Below are 21,082 nucleotides of genomic sequence, written 5' to 3' on the forward strand. Positions count from 1 at the left end.
CTACTTCTTATTATACTACATAGTGTAGTACTATGGAGTACACCTCTCACACCCCATGTTGCACCCTGAGGACATATACTACTTCTTATTATACTACATAGTGTAGTACTATGGAGTACACCTCTCACACCCCATGTTGCACCCTGAGGACATATACTACTTCTTATTATACTACATAGTGTAGTACTATGGAGTACACCTCTCACACCCCATGTTGCACCCTGAGGACATATACTACTTCTTATTATACTACATAGTGTAGTACTATGGAGTACACCTCTCACACCCCATGTTGCACCCTGAGGACATATACTACTTCTTATTATACTACATAGTGTAGTACTATGGAGTACACCTCTCACACCCCATGTTGCACCCTGAGGACATATACTACTTCTTATTATACTACATAGTGTAGTACTATGGAGTACACCTCTCACACCCCATGTTGCACCCTGAGGACATATACTACTTCTTATTATACTACATAGTGTAGTACTATGGAGTACACCTCTCACACCCCATGTTGCACCCTGAGGACATATACTACTTCTTATTATACTACATAGTGTAGTACTATGGAGTACACCTCTCACACCCCATGTTGCACCCTGAGGACATATACTACTTCTTATTATACTACATAGTGTAGTACTATGGAGTACACCTCTCACACCCCATGTTGCACCCTGAGGACATATACTACTTCTTATTATACTACATAGTGTAGTACTATGGAGTACACCTCTCACACCCCATGTTGCACCCTGAGGACATATAATACTTCTTATTATACTACATAGTGTAGTACTATGGAGTACACCTCTCACACCCCATGTTGCACCCTGAGGACATATACTACTTCTTATTATACTACATAGTGTAGTACTATGGAGTACACCTCTCACACCCCATGTTGCACCCTGAGGACATATAATACTTCTTATTATACTACATAGTGTAGTACTATGGAGTACACCTCTCACACCCCATGTTGCACCCTGAGGACATATAATACTTCTTATTATACTACATAGTGTAGTACTATGGAGTACACCTCTCACACCCCATGTTGCACCCTGAGGACGTATAATACTTCTTATTATACTACATAGTGTAGTACTATGGAGTACACCTCTCACACCCCATGTTGCACCCTGAGGACATATAATACTTCTTATTATACTACATAGTGTAGTACTATGGAGTACACCTCTCACACCCCATGTTGCACCCTGAGGACATATACTACTTCTTATTATACTACATAGTGTAGTACTATGGAGTACACCTCTCACACCCCATGTTGCACCCTGAGGACATATAATACTTCTTATTATACTACATAGTGTAGTACTATGGAGTACACCTCTCACACCCCATGTTGCACCCTGAGGACATATAATACTTCTTATTATACTACATAGTGTAGTACTATGGAGTACACCTCTCACACCCCATGTTGCACCCTGAGGACGTATAATACTTCTTATTATACTACATAGTGTAGTACTATGGAGTACACCTCTCACACCCCATGTTGCACCCTGAGGACGTATAATACTTCTTATTATACTACATAGTGTAGTACTATGGAGTACACCTCTCACACCCCATGTTGCACCCTGAGGACATATACTACTTCTTATTATACTACATAGTGTAGTACTATGGAGTACACCTCTCACACCCCATGTTGCACCCTGAGGACATATACTACTTCTTATTATACTACATAGTGTAGTACTATGGAGTACACCTCTCACACCCCATGTTGCACCCTGAGGACATATACTACTTCTTATTATACTACATAGTGTAGTACTATGGAGTACACCTCTCACACCCCATGTTGCACCCTGAGGACATATACTACTTCTTATTATACTACATAGTGTAGTACTATGGAGTACACCTCTCACACCCCATGTTGCACCCTGAGGACATATACTACTTATTATTATACTACATAGTGTAGTACTATGGAGTACACCTCTCACACCCCATGTTGCACCCTGAGGACATAGAATACTTCTTATTATACTACATAGTGTAGTACTATGGAGTACACCTCTCACACCCCATGTTGCACCCTGAGGACATATACTACTTCTTATTATACTACATAGTGTAGTACTATGGAGTACACCTCTCACACCCCATGTTGCACCCTGAGGACATATAATACTTCTTATTATACTACATAGTGTAGTACTATGGAGTACACCTCTCACACCCCATGTTGCACCCTGAGGACATAATACTTGTTATTATACTACATAGTGTAGTACTATGGAGTATACTTGTTATTATACTACATAGTGTAGTACTATGGAGTATACTTCTTATTATACTACATAGTGTAGTACTATGGAGTATACTTATTATACTACATAGTGTAGTACTATGGAGTATACTTGTTATTATACTACATATTGTAGTACTATGGAGTATACTTGTTATTATACTACACAGTGTAGTACTATAGAGTATACTTCTTATTATACTACATAGTGTAGTACTATGGAGTATACTTCTTATTATACTACATAGTGTAGTACTATGGAGTATACTTCTTATTATACTACATAGTTTAGTACTATGGAGTATACTTCTTATTATACTACATAGTGTAGTACTATGGAGTATACTTCTTATTATACTACATAGTATAGTACTATGGAGTATACTTGTTATTATTATACTACATAGTGTAGTACTATGGAGTATACTACTTATTATACTACATAGTGTAGTACTATGGAGTATACTTCTTATTATACTACATAGTGTAGTACTATGGAGTATACTTCTTATTATACTACATAGTGTAGTACTATGGAGTACACATGAGGTGCAACATTATCATCAACAAACAATCAGATTGTTCTGATATTCTCCAGCTCCTATTTTTATCTCTTGGATTATTTTTTATCTCTCTTCTTATCTTTGTTTTCCTTCCTGTTTCTTACTTCCTCTTTCCTGCTTCCTGTTTCGCATTTCCTGCTTCCTATTTCCCGTTTCCTGCTTCTAGTTTCCTGCTTTCTGTTTCACGTTTGCGGTTTCCTGCTTCCTATTTGCCATTTCCTGTTTCCTTTTTCTTGTTTCCTTCTTCCTGTTTCCTGCTTGCTGTGTCCTGTTTCGCATTTCCTGCTTCCCGTTTCTCGTTTTCTGTTTCCTGCTTCTAGTTTTCTGTTTCCTGCTTTCTGTTTCACGTTTGCGGTTTCCTGCTTCCCGTTTGCCATTTCCTGTTTCCTTTTTCCTGTTTCTTACTTCCTCTTTCCTGCTTCCTGTGTCCTGTTTCGCATTTCCTGCTTCCTATTTCCTGTTTCTCGTTTTCTTTTTCCTGCTTCTAGTTTTCTGTTTCACGTTTTCGGTTTCCTGCTTCCTGTTTGCCATTTCCGGTTTCCTTCTACCTGTTTCCTGCTTCCCTGCTTGCTGTGTCCAGTTTCGCATTCTCTGCTTCCTGTTACTCGTTTTCTGTTTCCTGCTTCTCATTTTCTGTTTCCTGATTCATGTTTCGCGTTTCCTGCTTCCCATTTCCAGTTTCCTATTACCTATTTCCTGCTTCCTATTTGCCGTTTCCTTTTTCTTGTTTCCATATTCCTGTAACCTGCTTCCTGTTACCCGTTTCCTGCTTCCTGTTTCTCGTTTCCTGCTTCCTTAAGGGTTCAGTCCTATTTGGCAGTGCATGATACTTTTAGGGGTAGAACCTGGACTCTTTAGTGGCCAAGACTCTGAGACCGGGAGACTACATGGCGCCCAAAAGAATAGCACCCAATCCTGTTCGGAACAATTGGTGCCCATGACAGTCCTAGCCCGATTTTATGAGAGACCTTACCTGTCCAAGAAACTGTCTTTCCCTCCAAAATGCACCAAAAGGGGCACCAGTAAAACCCCCCAAACTCTTTGGGTACAATTTGGACTTTTAGGGGTAGGTCCGATTTGGTTTACTTTGGGACTATTAAACTCATCTGGGACCTTTAAGGGAAGCTGATCCGGTTCTGGGACCTTTCGGGGTAGATGGTTCTTTTAGGGGTTCTTTGGGACCTTTAGGGGAAGATGGTTCTTTTAGGGGTTCTTTGGGACCTTTGGGGGAAGATGGTTCTTTTAGGGGTTCTTTGGGGGAAGATGGTTCTTTTAGGGGTTCTTTGGGACCTTTCGGGGTAGATGGTTCTTTTAGGGGTTCTTTGGGACCTTTGGGGGAAGATGGTTCTTTTAGGGGTTCTTTGGGACCTTTCGGGGAAGATGGTTCTTTTAGGGGTTCTTTGGGACCTTTAGGGGAAGATGGTTCTTTTAGGGGTTCTTTGGGACCTTTAGGGGAAGATGGTTCTTTTAGGGGTTCTTTGGGACCTTTGGGGGTAGATGGTTCTTTTAGGGGTTCTTTGGGACCTTTAGGGGAAGATGGTTCTTTTAGGGGTTCTTTGGGACCTTTCGGGGAAGATGGTTCTTTTAGGGGTTCTTTGGGACCTTTGGGGGAAGATGGTTCTTTTAGGGGTTCTTTGGGACCTTTAGGGGAAGATGGTTAGGGGTTCTTTGGGACCTTTAGGGGAAGATGGTTCTTTTAGGGGTTCTTTGGGACCTTTGGGGGAAGATGGTTCTTTTAGGGGTTCTTTGGGACCTTTAGGGGAAGATGGTTCTTTTAGGGGTTCTTTGGGACCTTTGGGGGAAGATGGTTCTTTTAGGGGTTCTTTGGGACCTTTAGGGGAAGATGGTTAGGGGTTCTTTGGGACCTTTAGGGGAAGATGGTTCTTTTAGGGGTTCTTTGGGACCTTTAGGGGAAGATGGTTCTTTTAGGGGTTCTTTGGGACCTTTCGGGGAAGATGGTTCTTTTAGGGGTTCTTTGGGACCTTTGGGGGAAGATGGTTCTTTTAGGGGTTCTTTGGGACCTTTAGGGGAAGATGGTTAGGGGTTCTTTGGGACCTTTAGGGGAAGATGGTTCTTTTAGGGGTTCTTTGGGACCTTTGGGGGAAGATGGTTCTTTTAGGGGTTCTTTGGGACCTTTAGGGGAAGATGGTTCTTTTAGGGGTTCTTTGGGACCTTTGGGGGAAGATGGTTCTTTTAGGGGTTCTTTGGGACCTTTAGGGGAAGATGGTTCTTTTAGGGGTTCTTTGGGACCTTTAGGGGAAGATGGTTCTTTTAGGGGTTCTTTGGGACTTTTGGGGGAAGATTGTTCTTTTAGGGGTTCTTTGGGACCTTTGGGGGAAGATGGTTCTTTTAGGGGTTCTTTGGGACTTTTGGGGGAAGATTGTTCTTTTAGGGGTTCTTTGGGACCTTTGGGGGAAGATGGTTCTTTTAGGGGTTCTTTGGGACCTTCAGGTTCGTTTCTGGGTCCATGGAGTTATTCCAGTAAAAGTAGATCCACCTCAATCCCTTTGGGGAAACTATTGGGTTAAAAAAAAGTCCTGGCCTTATTTTATAAGAAACCTTATGTCATGTCTGTGTTCATGTTTTTGTTTGGCCATGTGCTGTTTTGTTTTTTGGACACTTCCTTAGTTCCTGGTTTCACTTCCTGGTTTTGTTTTGTTTCCATGGTTACTCATTAGTTTCACCTGTTCCACGTTTGGACTCACACACACCTGTCTCACGTTTTCACATTGTCATGTCACGCACCTGTTCACAGTTAGTCACGCACCTGTTTTCACTTATCATGTCACTATATAGGCTTTTCTGTTTCTGTTGTTCGTCCTGGCGACATCACCCATTCATGCCATGTCCACAGTTCCTTGTCACGTTAGTTCTTGTTTCATCTCTTGTCACGTAAGTTTTTGTTTGTTTAATGTTCATAGTTCTCCGCCATTGTGCGCGCCTTTTGTTTTCCTAGTCAAGTTTTTTACCTCCGCTGTGAGCGCCTTTTGTTTGTACCTTTTGTTTGAGTTTATAGTAATAATTAAACTATGTCTTTACCTGCACGCCACGTCCGTTCCAATTCTTTTGCACCACGGGAGAGCAAACCACGCCAAAGACCAAGTCTTGACAGATGTCGCCAGCACGAGAGCTCTCCCGCAAAAAAATGGGACAATTTTGACGAGGTAACGTGGGAGGTCCTGCGCGCCATGGAAGCCGAGACACTCCGCCATTCCCCCATGGAGCGCAGGGATCTCATGTGGGGTCCGACCGGCAAACTGGTGCCGATCAGCTCCCTTTGGTCCGAGGATGGCGCTGCGTCACCGCAGTCCCGGAAGCGCCGCTCCCAACGAAGGACGTCAGGGAGGGCTTCCACAAGCATTGGAAAGGACGCATCGTTCCCGCAAGCTCCTCCCCCTCCGGGCGGAAACGAGCTGCAGCCAGCCCGGCTTCCCCAGGACGACGTCACGCCGCTGCCAGTGGGTGACGTCATGGATTTTTTTCCCCTGAACTCTTTTTCTTGTCAGCCACATCCAACCAAAGACTCTAAATCCATGATTAAATATTACCAAGACATGTTTTTAGAAATCAGATCCTGTCAATCACAGTCACCCAATTTTCATGCCCCGCCCCCCAGGACTCATGCCACGCCCAAGTCAGAAATTTTTTTTTCACCCACAAAAGCCCAGGTGGGGGGGAACGAAAGACCTTTTGGACAATTTAGAGGGGAGGATTCTGCCCTCCTCCTGAACCCCCTCCGCCCACCCCAAAAGACGGTTCCAGACCGCGGGGAGCGCGTCTGGGATCCGCTCCTTGAGGGGGGGGCTAGGGCTGGGAATTGTTCAGGTGGGGTGGGTCAGCATCGTCACGCCAAGCCACAGCCTCCAGCACGACCACCACCACCTGTCTTTCGACCTGCCAAGCCACAGCCACCAGCACGACCCCCACCACCAGTCTTTCGTCACGCCAAGCCACAGCCTCCAGCACGACCCCCACCACCTGTCTTTCGACCTGCCAAGCCACAGCCACCAGCACGACCACCACCACCAGTTTTTCGACCATGCCAAGATCTACCTGCTCCACGCCAAGCGCCACCAGTACCTGCTCCACGCCAAGCGCCGCCAGTACCTGCTCCACGCCAAGCGCCGCCAGTACCTGCTCCACGCCAAGCGCCACCAGTACCTGCTCCACGCCAAGCGCCACCAGTACCTGCTCCACGCCAAGTGCCGCCAGTCGCAGCCCCACGCCGCCAAGTGCCGCCAGTGGCTGCCCCACGCCGCCAAGTGCCGCCCGTGGCTGCCCCACGCCGCCAAGTGCCGCCCGTGGCTGCCCCACGCCGCCAAGTGCCGCCCGTGGCTGCCCCACGCCAAGACCAAAGCCAAGACCAAGACCCGCCAAGTGACCAAGACCAAGAACCGCCAAGTGACCAAGACCCGCCAAGTGACCAAGACCAAGAACCGCCAAGTGACCAAGAACCGCCAAGTGACCAAGAACCGCCAAGTGACCAAGAACCGCCAAGTGACCAAGAACCGCCAAGTGACCAAGACCCACCAAGTGACCAAGACCAAGACCCACCAAGTGACCAAGAACCGCCAAGTGACCAAGAACCGCCAAGTGACCAAGACCAAGACCCGCCAAGTGACCAAGACCAAGACCCGCCAAGTGTCCAAGACCAAGACCAACCACACCAAGACCAACCACGCCAAGTCCAAGACCAACCATGTCAACACCAAGACCAAGTCCAAGACAAACCATGCCAAGACCAAGACCAAGACCCTCGCCAAGACCAAGACCCTCGCCAAGACCAAGACCCACGCCAAGACCAAGACCCGCCACGCCAAGCTTCGCCGCCTGACGCACCACGCCAAGCTTCGCCGCCTACCACGACAACGCGCCCACCTCCTCGTCGGCCAAGGATGTGGCCATTCCATGGGCGTCCGCCACGCCAGGTGCGCCGACCTCCTCGTCTGCCACGAATGTGGCCATTCCCAGGTCGCCCACCTCGTCAGGTTCAACGGCGGTCTACCCGCCGTCGTCACCTGACTCTGCCCCGGTGGATTCGGGGACACCTGGTCTGGCGATCCACCGCCATGTCCCCCTCCCCCCCTCCCATGACTCTTGACCCTGTTTTTTGTTTTTGGACATCTGGGATCTGTCCGTAAGGGGGGGGTTCTGTCATGTCTGTGTTCATGTTTTTGTTTGGCCATGTGCTGTTTTGTTTTTTGGACACTTCCTTAGTTCCTGGTTTCACTTCCTGGTTTTGTTTTGTTTCCATGGTTACTCATTAGTTTCACCTGTTCCACGTTTGGACTCACACACACCTGTCTCACGTTTTCACATTGTCATGTCACGCACCTGTTCACAGTTAGTCACGCACCTGTTTTCACTTATCATGTCACTATATAGGCTTTTCTGTTTCTGTTGTTCGTCCTGGCGACATCACACATTCATGCCATGTTCACAGTTCCTTGTCACGTTAGTTCTTGTTTCATCTCTTGTCACGTAAGTTTTTGTTTGTTTAATGTTCATAGTTCTCCGCCATTGTGCGCGCCTTTTGTTTTCTAGTCAAGTTTTTTACCTCCGCTGTGAGCGCCTTTTGTTTGTACCTTTTGTTTGAGTTTATAGTAATAATTAAACTATGTCTTTACCTGCACGCCACGTCCGTTCCAATTCTTTTGCACCACGGGAGAGCAAACCACGCCAAAGACCGAGTCTTGACACCTTACCTGTCCAAGAAATGGTCTTTCCCTCACTTTAACTTAACTTTATTTTGAAAACCTTGTCTCTTTGTGTGCGCTGCTGCTCACTGTCAGCAGATGGTAAATGGTAAATGGGTTGTACTTGTATAGCGCTTTTCTACCTTTTTTTCTAAGGAACTCAAAGCGCTTTGACACTATTTTCCACATTCATGAAGAACTTTGAAAGACCTCACTGACCCTGACTGAGTTTTCACTCACCAAACATGACGCATCACCGCGGGAAACAACTGACGCAGGTGAGAAAACGCTTTTAAAAGTCACGTTCCCAGCTTTGCTACTTCCTGTCGTGCCGTGATGCAACATTTACGCAACAAGTGGAGTCTTCAAAGTGCTAAATAAAACCCTCCGACTGAGTCACCGTGTTCATTGTCGACAGGAACCATTAGACCGTTTTTTTCTCACCTGGAGTGAGTCATTCAGTTTGTTGATTCCACAGCAGCCTTGTCAATTACTTTCGGAGTACTGACTTTTGAATCAGGCTTCTCAGGAAATGAACATTTATAATAGACATCAAAACCACTGAGTGAATATCTCACTACAACCATTGTCTGGAATCTACAGTATGTCCCCGTTCTGTCGGTAAGACCATAAAGTGTTTGTGTGTAATACACCGGAATATACATATCTATGTCCCTGTTCTGTGGGTAAGACCATAAAGTGTTTGTGTGTAATACACCGGAATATACATATCTATGTCCCTGTTCTGTGGGTAAGACAATAAAGTGTGTGTGTGTGTGTAATAGAGTTGTTGAAGTGTGAAGGCCATGGAGGAATAATGACCCGAGTACTTTTATGAGCCCCAAGGCATCTTTTATTAAATAGCGTTTGGCTGCAGTCGACCCGCTTGATCTCCTGATGTGTAATTGACCCTGAGTGTTTGCCAGTCTAAGTGTGTGTGTGTGTGTGTGTGTGTGTGTGTGTGTGTGTGTGTTCATCTGGGGCGTTGAACCAAGCGACAAGAGTGTGTGTCATGAGAAAATGTAATTAAAAGTCAGGTTGCTCCCAATCCTGCACCTCTACGGTGACTTCCAATCATGTTGTTATCTCCAGCAGCAGCAGCAGGTCACGTCTTTCTTCTTTACTCAGCGAGGAGCAGCCGGACCACAACACAAACACTACAAGTCCTCTTTGGCGGCTAGCGACAAGGAGGAAGACAAGATCCCAAGACAAAGATCTTAGGACGAACTCCAAAGTTATTAAAAGCACAAGAACCCCAGACCAAAGGATATTGATCAGTCCCTAAAATGAAAGGAACTTAGGACCACTAGAGAAAGAAAGCCACTTAAGGACATTGGACCCTTGGATCAAGATAACACAAGACCCTAGGACCTTAAAAGAGAACAATCAGACCCCTGGCCCACATGACCTTGGGGCGGTAAAGTCCTTGAACCAAAGGACTCATTTTTTTTTAGGAACATAGAGACTTTGGAGCACATCACACCCTTAGAACCTTCAAACACATGACCCTAGTGTCGTTGAGATCTAGAAACACAAACCAAAGAAACCCACCTTTGTTTTGTCAACCTTAGGACCTCAACCATGTTCGCTCAGGGAAACAGAAGTTAGTAGGTCCATAATTCAATAAGACCCTGGAACCAGAAGAGCCTTTGACCATCAGACATTGGGAATGCAAGACATCTGGCCTAAAGGACACTGAACCGCAGTACCTTGGCCTGGAAATACAAAAACCTAAGAATGTGGCAACACAAAACCCTCAGATCCTGATATCTAGAAACACAAGCCACAGACACCCACATTTTTGTTAACCTTAGGAACTCCTCTTTGGCGGCTAGCGACAAGGAGGAAAACAAGATCCCAAGACAAAGATCTTAGGACAAACTCCAAAGTTATTAAAAGCACAAGAACCCCAGGCCAAAGGATATTGATCAGTCCCTAAAATGAAAGGAACTTAGGACCACTAGAGAAAGAAAGCCACTTAAGGACATTGGACCCTTGGATCAAGATAACACAAGACCATAGGACCTTAAAAGAGAACAACCAGACCCCTGGCCCACATGACCTTGGGACGGTAAAGTCCTTGAACCATAGGAACATATAGACTTTGGAGCACACATTTGGAGCACATCACACCCTTAGTACCTTCAAACACATGACCCTAGTGTTGTTGAGATCTACAAACACAAACCAAAGAAACCCACATTTGTTTTGTCAACCTTAGAAACTCAACCATGTTCGCTCAGGGAAACAGAAGTTAGTAGGTCCATAATTCAATAAGACCCTGGAACCAGAAGAGCCTTTGACCATCAGACATTGGGAATGCAAGACATCTGGCCTAAAGGACACTGAACCGCAGTACCTTGGCCTGGAAATACAAAAACCTAAGAATGTGGCAACACAAAACCCTCAGATCCTGATATCTGGAAACACAAGCCACAGACACCCACATTTTTGTTAACCTTAGGAACTCCTCTTTGGCTTCTAGCGACAAGGAGGAAAACAAGATCCCAAGACAAAGATCTTAGGACAAACTCCAAAGTTATTAAAAGCACAAGAACCCCAGACCAAAGGATATTGATCAGTCCCTAAAATGAAAAGGAACTTAGGACCACTATACACTCGAGAAAGAAAGCCACTTAAGGACATTGGACCCTTGGATCAAGATAACACAAGATCATAGGACCTTAAAAGAGAACAACCAGACCCCTGGCCCACATGACCTTGGGGCGGTAAAGTCCTTGAACCAAAGGACTCTCATTTTTTTTAGGAACATAGAGACTTTGGAGCACACATTTGGAGCACATCACACCCTTAGTAGCTTCAAACACATGACCCTAGTGTCGTTGAGATCTAGCAACACAAGCCAAAGAAACCCACATTTGTTTTGTCAACCTTAGGACCTCAACCATGTTCGCTTAGGGAAACAGAAGTTAGTAGGTCCACAATTCAATAAGACCCTGGAACCAGAAGAGCCTTTGACCATCAGACATTGGGAATGCAAGACATCTGGCCTAAAGGACACTGAACCGCAGTACCTTGGCCTGGAAATACAAAAACCTAAGAATGTGGCAACACAAAACCCTCAAATCCTGATATCTAGAAACACAAGCCACAGACACCCACATTTTTGTTACCTTAGGAACTCAACTATGTTCCCTCCTGGAGACAGAAGTCACTAGCTCCATAAGCTTATAGGACCCTAGAACCAGAAGAGCCTTTGACCATCAGACATTGGCAACGCAAGATATCTGACCTCAAGGACACTGAACCGCAGTACCTTGGCCTTGAAGTAAAAAAATGTGGCATCCCAAGACACATAAACCCAAGTTCTTAACAGTACCTTGGGAACTCAACAAAGTTCGCTCCTGGAAACAGAAGTCACAAGGTCCATGAGCCCATAAGACCCTAGAACCAGAAGAACCTCTGACCATCAGACATTGGGAAGACAAGCTCTCTGATCCAAAGGACCCTGGATCATAGTACCTTGGCCTTGGAATATAAAACCCTAAGAATGTAAAAGATCCTGGAAATACAAAACCTTAGGCTCTTTGAATTGTCAAAACACAAGGCTCTACAAAAATTAAACTCAGGAACCACAGGACCCTTGAAATTTTGGATGTTGGTGACCTTGGAGGAACATTTCCTGAATCCTGGAAATGTAAAACCCTCAGATCTTTAAAACACAGAACTCACGAAATATTACACCCAGTAACCAAAAGTAATTTGGTTGATAGGACCTTGAGAAGTCAAGACCCTTGGACCATAGAGTCTTGGGAGGCATAGGAACACAAAAACCTAGGAGCCTGTGAACATATTTTGATCTTGGAAAGTCAAGACCTTAGATCATTAAACATTACAAACACAAGACCCAAAGGCCTTGACATGAGACCTTAAAAGCACTAGACCATGGAACAAGTGGTCTCCACATGAGCATTAGTGCCAAGGCTGATGAGAAGGATGGTCCAGTTAAATCTACTTTCCTCATGAATAATGCACACTCCGGATCAAAGACACGCGTGAGACCAATCCTGAAAGGTTGCGTTTGATGCTCGGCACGAACGCCGATGCGGCATCACCGCCCCAGTCGGCATCACCGCCTGAGTCGGCATCACCGCCCCAGTCGGCGTTCCCAGCGGAGGTCGGCTCCAGCTAAAAATACAAGTGCACTCGGACTCACTGAGACACTCTGCGGTCGTGGCGGCGAGGAAATGTCCCTCCTGGCAGCTGCTCCTGCACGACCCGCTCTGCAGCCACACCTCGGGGGGGCAGGAGGTGCAGGCAGCCTGGGAGGGACCCGAGCACGTCTGGCAGGACGGGTGGCAGCCTGGGGGGGGGGAGACAAAATATTACATCATACTTTCAATTCCTCTTGATTTTTTTTTAAAACTCCTTAACAATCTTGTTGCCAAGCAACGCTAATCTCTTTCTCATCTTGGATAAGTAAGATCCTATTTTTAACCACACCTAATGTGTGCACATAGGAAATCCATTTAACCTGTGCACTCAATGTCTCTTTAAGTGCACTTAAAGTGTGCACTTAGTGGCACTTATTCTGTGTTCTTATGTACACCTACATTTTGCACTAAACTTGTGCACCTAACATGTGAGCTCAATATCTGTACTTAGTGCACTTAAAGTGTGCACTTAGTAGCACTTATTCTGTGTTCTTATGTACACCTACATTTTGCAATAAACTTGTGCACCTAACATGTGAGCTCAAAATCTGTACTTAGTGCACTTAAAGTGTGCACTTAGTTGCACTTATTCTGTGCACTTACTGTGTGTAATTATGTACACCTAAATTGTGCACTAAGTAAGTGCACGTAACATGTGCATTTATTAACATGTACACTTAGTGTGTACTTATGCACACAAATATTTGCACTTACTAAGTGCACTTAATGTGCATACTTAAGCTAACTTTGCACTTGATGCTTGTACTTAAGTGCACTTAAATTGTACATTTAGTAAGTGCACCTAACTTCTGCATTTAAGTGCACTTAATACAAAAAAAGTGCACTTACTAACTGCACAATTTAAGTGCACTAATTTTGTGTAGTTAATGTGTGTACTTAAGCACACTTAAAATGTGCACTTAGTAAGTGCAGTTATTTTGAACACTCTGTGCACTTAACATGTGCACTTAACATGTGCACTTACTATGTATACTCATGTACACCTAAATTGTGCATTTAGTAAGTGCACTTAATTGGGCATTTTACTTGTGCACCTATTGTGTGTACTTATGTACACTTAAATTTGCACTTACTGAGGTGCACGTAATTTGCTCACTTAACTTGTGCACTTAACATGTGCACCTAATGTGTGTACTCAAGCGCACCTAAATCGTGCATTTACCAATTGCACTTATTTTGCGCACTTAATGTGTGTAGTTCAGTGCACTTAAATTGTACATTTAGTAAGGGCACTTAACAGGTGTACCTAAGTACTTAATTTGTGCAGTTCGTAAGTGCACTCACTGTGTGTACATATGTAAACCTAAATTGTGCACTTAGTAAGTGCTCTTAACGTGTGCACTTTTTGTGCTTACTTTTATGTACAATGTGTGCATTTAACGTGTGTACTTAAATTATTTTGTACACTTACTTTGTGCACTTACTGTGTGTAGTTATGTACACCTAAATTGTGCACTTGGTAAGTGCACTTTGTGTTTAGTTATGTATACTTTAATTGTGCATTTACTAATTGCACTTACTTTGCGTACTCAATGTGTGTACCAAGTGCACTTAAATTGTGCATTTAGTAGGCGCACTTAACATGCACACTAAATGCGTGTACTTAAGTGCACTTAAATTGCGCAGTTACTATGTGCACTTATTTTGTGTGGTTAATGTGTGTACTTAAGCACACTTAAATCGTGCACTTACTAATTGCACTGATTTTGCGTACTTAAGTGCACTTAAATTGCGCAGTTACTATGTGCACTTATTTTGTGTGGTTAATGTGTGTACTTAAGCACACTTAAATCGTGCACTTACTAATCGCACTTATTTTGCGTACTTAAGTGCACTTACATTGTACATTAAGTAGGTGCACTTAACATGTACACTTAATGTGTGTACTTAAGTGCACTTAAATTGTGCACTTATTTTGTGTGGTTAATGTGTGAACTTAAGTGCACTTATTTTGTGTGGTTAATGTGTGTACTTAAGTGCACTTAAATGGTGCACCTATTTTGTGTGGTTAATATGTGTACTTAAGCACACTTAAATTATGCACTTAGTAAGTGCACTTGTTTTGCACAATTAGTTTGTGCACTTGACATGTGCACTTTCTGTGTGTACTTAAGTGCGTTAAAACTGTGCACTTAACATGCTCATCTTAAGTGCACTTATCTTTCTGTAAGTCAAGTGTGCACATAACTGGTTGTCTAAAGAAAAGAATAGAATATATGAATTAGTATTAGCGACATTTAGAAAGTGTTGGAATGAACATCTTTTTGGTGTCAGCAGAAGTTTTGGGATGTTCCTGCTTCAGGACTGAGTGCACTCACTTTGACACTGACTGTCCTGGAGGAAGAAGCCCGGAGGACAGGACGGAACACAGCGTCCCTGCAGCAGGGCGGCCGGTGAAGGGCAGGACGTGCAGTCGTCCACAGACGGCCCCACGCACACCCAGCAGGACGGGTGACACTCTGGGTGGGAACACAGCAGGCAGAGTTCATGTGAGGTGAAGGAAAGGTGAGATATGGACGACACAATATTGTTTATTTTCTCAATAAAAAGGTGTGATAAATAATACCGCAGTGGTGAATAGAGCAAAAAAAGATGGTGAGGTGAGCACGAGTTAGCACAGATCAGACTGAACAGTCTGTCTGCTTGCTCCAAAGGAATGTAATCGTCCACAATATGGGGGGAAAAAACATGTTTTTTCATAGTTTAGCAGATACTACATTTGTTATCCTCCTACAAAACATGGCGTTGGTCGTATTCCGCAACAAAGATAGACTGACGAGTCTGTCTGCTCGCTCTAAAGGAATGTAATCGTCCACCATGTGGAAATAACATGTTATTTCATAGTTTAGCAGATACTACATTTGTTATTTGAAAGGCGTGGCTTACTAGATATCCTCCTACAAAACATGGCGTTGGTCCTATTCCGCAACAAAAGATAGACTGACGAGTCTGTCTGCTTGGTACTAAGGAATGTAATCGTCCACAATATGGAAATAACATGTTATTTCATAGTTTATCAGATACTACATTTGTTATTTGAAAGACGTGGCTTACTAGATATCCTCCTACAAAACATTGCGTTGGTCGTATTCCGCAACAAAGATAGACTGAAGAGTCTGTCTGCTCGCTCCAAAGGAATGTAATCGTCCACAATATGGGGGAAAAAACATGTTTTTTCATAGTTTAGCAGATACTACATTTGTTATCCTCCTACAAAACATGGCGTTGGTCGTATTCCGCAACAAAGATAGACTGACGAGTCTGTCTGCTCGCTCCAAAGGAATGTAATCATCCACCATGTGGAAATAACATGTTATTTCATAGTTTAGCAGATACTACATTTGTTATTTGAAAGACGTGGCTTACTAGATATCCTCCTACAAAACATGGCGTTGGTCGTATTCCGCAACAAAGATAGACTGAAGAGTCTGTCTGCTTGGTACTATGGAATGCAATCGTCCACCATGTGGAAATAAAATGTTATTTCATAGTTTATCAGATACTACATTTGTTATTTGAAAGGCATGGCTTACTAGATATCCTCCTACAAAACATGGCGTTGGTCGTATTCCGCAACAAAGATAGACTGAAGAGTCTGTCTGCTCGCTCCAAAGGAATGTAATCGTCCACAATATGGGGGGAAAAACATGTTTTTTCATAGTTTAGCAGATACTACATTTGTTATCCTCCTACAAAACATGGCGTTGGTCGTATTCCGCAACAAAGATAGACTGAACAGTCTGTCTGCTCGCTCTAAAGGAATGTAATCGTCCACAATACAGAAATAACATGTTATTTCATAGTTTAGCAGATACTACATTTGTTAATTGAAAGGCGTGGCTTACTAGATATCCTCCTACAAAACATGGCGTTGGTCGTATTCCGCAACAAAGATAGACTGACGAGTCTGTCTGCTTGGTACTATGGAATGTAATCGTCCACCATATGGAAATATCATGTTATTTCATAGTTTAGCAGATACTACATTTGTTCTTTGAAGGACGTGGCTTCCTCCTCCAAAACATGGCGTTGGTCGCAACAAAGATGGGCTGAAGAGTGACTTTGGCCTGATTGTTGGATGCATTTTGCATTCAGTTCCTTGTCAGAGTACAGAAAGTTTTGCAAAAAGTATTTCAACTTTAGCTTCATTCTGCAATTTGTCTCCAAAGAGCAACAGCGTTTAGGTAAATACGTAGAGAAGACAAGCTGCTGAAGACAAAATGGAGGCGTGTGACATAATCCATGTTGCAATGCTGCTGTCAGGAGCAGATTATTTCTGCAAATCTGGATTAGTGTTGACATTTTGATGACTTCTCAGCGCACCTGTAATGAGCTTTCAGGCTCGCAGCTGCCACCTGCACCTGCTCTTTGTCCTTTCTTTGTTGCTGGCGGATTATTGACTTGTCACTCACTGGGTGTTGCTAGCATGCAAACAAACAAGCAGAGCGCTGCTATCGGCACTGGCAGACGATAACCACAAACACTTTGCTGTTTTTCCACCACAAACAGACTTTTCTCTCTTTTTTTTTTTTAACCATAAACAGACTTAAAATGTTTTTTTTATCAAAACACTAAAAACAAAAAAAACACTTTTCTTTTTTAACCAAAGACAGACTTTTCTCTTTAATCAAAAATAAAAATAAACCGACTTTTCTTTTGTAAATAAAATAAACAGGCTTTTTATTAAAACCATAAACAGACTTTTCTTTTCTTTTTTAAATAAATAAACAGACTTTTCTCCTTTTTGTTTACCATAAACAGACTTTTCTATTCTTTTTTTCTTTTACCATAACACTTTTATTTTATTTTTTAAATAAATAAACAGACTTTTCTCCTTTTTGTTTACGACAGACTTTTTTCTTTTTTTTTAACCATAAACAGACTTTTGTTTTAAAAATCAAAATACTTAAAAAAAAAATATATATATATATATATATATATATATATATTAAAAAATTAAAAATAAATTACAAAATTCCAAAAAAATAAACACTTTTTTTTTTAACCATGAACAGACTTTTTTTTTTTTTTTTACCATAGACTTTTATTTTATTTTTTAAATAAATTGACTTTTCTCCTTTTTGTTTACCACAAACAGACTTTTTTTTTTTAAAACCATAAACAAACTTTTTAAAAAAATCAAAATACTTAAAAAAACTACCAAAAAAAAACACTTTTCTAATTTTAACCATACACATACTTTTCTCTTTAAACAAAAATAAAAATAAACAGACTTTTCTTTTGTAAATAAAATAAACATACTTTTTTTTTTAAACCATAAACAGACTTTTCTCTTTTTTTTTTTTTTTTACCATAACAGACTTTTATTTTCTTTTTTAAATAAATAAACCGACTTTTCTCCTTTTTGTTTACCAAAAAAAGACTTTTTTCTTTTTTTTAACCATAAACAGACTTTAAAAAAAAATCAAAATACTTAAAAAAAACTTACAAAAAAACCCAACACTTTTCTAATTTTAACCATACACTTTTCTCTTTAAACAAAAATAAAAATAAACAAACTTTTCTTTTGTAGATAAAATAAACAGACTTTTTTTTTTTTTTTAACCATAAACAGACTTTTTTTCAACCAAAACCAGACTTTTTTTTAAAAGCATAAACACACTTTTTTTTTTGGTTAACCATAAAGAAATTGTTCTCCTTTTTTAACCATAAACAATTTCTTTAAACCAAAAACAGACATAAAAAAAAACAACAGACTTTTTTAAAGCTATAGACTTTTTTTTAAACCATAAACACACTTTTTTTTGTTAATCATAAAGAAACAGACTTTTGTCTTTTTTTTTTAAATCACTTCTCTTTCTTTTGTTTACCCAACAAGAGAGTGATGTCAGGAAGAAATGCTGCTAGCGAGCTAATGTTCAACTCCAACTATGTCACAATGACAATAATTACAATAATGACAATAATTACAATAATGACCTTGTCAGTCTTCTCTTCACTGACACTTAAAACTGACATGTTGATGTTGATGCTAACAACAATAATAATAATAACAATGACAATAATAATAATAATAATTCCTGGGATTTATATAGTTCTTTTCTAAGTACCCAAAGTTGCTTTACATGTAGAACCCATCAATACAATATCTATTATAGCAACATCTATCTGCTATCTACTATAGCAACATCTATTTACTATCTATTATAGCAACATCTAGCTGCTATCTACTATAGCAACATCTATTTACTATCTACTATAGCAACATCTAGCTGCTATCTACTATAGCAACATCTATTTACTATCTATTATAGCAACATCTAGCTGCTATCTACTATAGCAACATTTATTTACTATCTACTATAGCAACATCTAGCTGCTATCTACTATAGCAACATCTATTTACTATCTACTATAGCAACATCTAGCTGCTATCTACTATAGCAACATCTATTTACTATCTATTATAGCAACATCTAGCTGCTATCTACTATAGCAACATCTAGCTGCTATCTACTATAGCAACATCTATTTACTATCTACTATAGCAACATCTAGCTGCTATCTACTATAGCAACATCTATTTACTATCTATTATAGCAACATCTAGCTGCTATCTACTATAGCAACATCTACTTACTATCTACTATAGCAACATCTAGCTGCTATCTACTATAGCAACATCTATTTACTATCTACTATAGCAACATCTAGCTGCTATCTACTATAGCAACATCTATTTACTATCTATTATAGCAACATCTAGCTGCTATCTACTATAGCAACATCTACTTACTATCTACTATAGCAACATCTAGCTGCTATCTACTATAGCAACATCTATTTACTATAGCAACATCTAGCTGCTATCTACTATAGCAACATCTATTTACTATCTATTATAGCAACATCTAGCTGCTATCTACTATAGCAACATCTACTTACTATCTACTATAGCAACATCTAGCTGCTATCTACTAGTAGAACCAAGAACTAAGTGTTTTATTCTACTTAAAAGTGCATTTTATTCTAAATATAATTATACTGTGTGTGTGTGTGAGTGTGTATGTGCTTGTGTATGTGTGTGTGTGAGTGTGTGTTAAAGAGTGTTGTGTCCATGCAGTAGATGTAAGTGGTGCCCACATTTGAAGAATGACATCATTGCTGACTTTTGTGCTGACTCAGGAAAAATGAGTAGAGTGGATCATGGTTAAAGATGTTAACAAGTTGCGATGTTAACATGTTACAATGTTAATGTTGCGATGTTACAATGTTGCGATGTTACAATGTTACGATGCTACAATGTTGCGATGTTACAATGTTAATGTTGTGATGTTACAATGTTGCGATGTTACAATGTTACGATGCTACAATGTTGCGATGTTACAATGTTAATGTTGCGATGTTACAATGTTGCGATGCTACAATGTTGCGATGTTACGATGTTGCGATGTTACGGTGTTGCAGTGTTGCGGTGTTACGATGTTGCGGTGTTACAATGTTGCGGTGTTACAATGTTGCGGTGTTACAATGTTGCGGTGTTACAATGTTGCGGTGTTACAATGTTGCGGCGTTACAATGTTGCGACGTTACAATGTTGCGGTGTTACAATGTTGCGGTGTTACAATGTTGCGGTGTTACAATGTTGCGGTGTTACAATGTTGCGACGTTACAATGTTGCGGCGTTACAATGTTGCGGCGTTACAATGTTGCGACGTTACAATGTTGCGGTGTTACAATGTTGCGACGTTACAATGTTGCGGTGTTACAATGTTGCGGTGTTACAATGTTGCGATGTTACAATGTTGCGATGTTACAATGTTGCGGTGTTACAATGATGCGATGTTACAATGATGCGATGTTACAATGTTACGACGTTACAATGTTGCAGTGTTACAATGTTGCAGTGTTACAATGTTACGACGTTACAATGTTGCAGTGTTACAATGTTGCAGTGTTACAATGTTGCAGTGTTACAATGTTGCAGTGTTACAATGTTGCAGTGTTACAATGTTGCAGTGTTACAATGTTGCAGTGTTACAATGTTGCAGTGTTACAATGTTGCAGTGTTACAATGTTGCAGTGTTACAATGTTGCAGTGTTACAATGTTGCAGTGTTACAATGTTGCAGTGTTACAATGTTGCAATGCTACAATGTTGCGATGCTACAATGTTGCGGTGTTACAATGTTGCGGTGTTACAATGTTGCGGTGTTACAATGTTGCGGTGTTACAATGTTGCGGTGTTACAATGTTGCGGTGTTACAATGTTGCGGTGTTACAATGTTGCGATGTTACAATGTTGCGATGTTACAATGTTGCGGTGTTACAATGTTGCGATGTTACAATGTTGCGGTGTTAC

At 41.6% G+C, this 21,082-nt stretch overlaps 1 protein-coding gene across 1 annotated transcript in view; it reads right to left on the reverse strand.

Moving 5' to 3' along the window:
- Window positions 1-21,082, reverse strand: part of LOC133632134 (extracellular matrix organizing protein FRAS1-like) — a 232,969-nt gene that overhangs the window by 112,036 nt on the left and 99,851 nt on the right. The window contains exons 18-19 of the mRNA XM_062024375.1: window positions 15,079-15,219; window positions 12,742-12,888 (exon numbers count right to left, since the gene is read on the reverse strand). Coding sequence (XP_061880359.1) covers window positions 12,742-12,888; window positions 15,079-15,219 — 288 coding nt within the window. The remainder of the gene's footprint in view (window positions 1-12,741; window positions 12,889-15,078; window positions 15,220-21,082) is intronic.

The sequence above is a fragment of the Entelurus aequoreus genome, linkage group LG17 (genome assembly GCF_033978785.1).
Source record: "Entelurus aequoreus isolate RoL-2023_Sb linkage group LG17, RoL_Eaeq_v1.1, whole genome shotgun sequence".
Lineage (NCBI taxonomy): Eukaryota > Metazoa > Chordata > Actinopteri > Syngnathiformes > Syngnathidae > Entelurus > Entelurus aequoreus.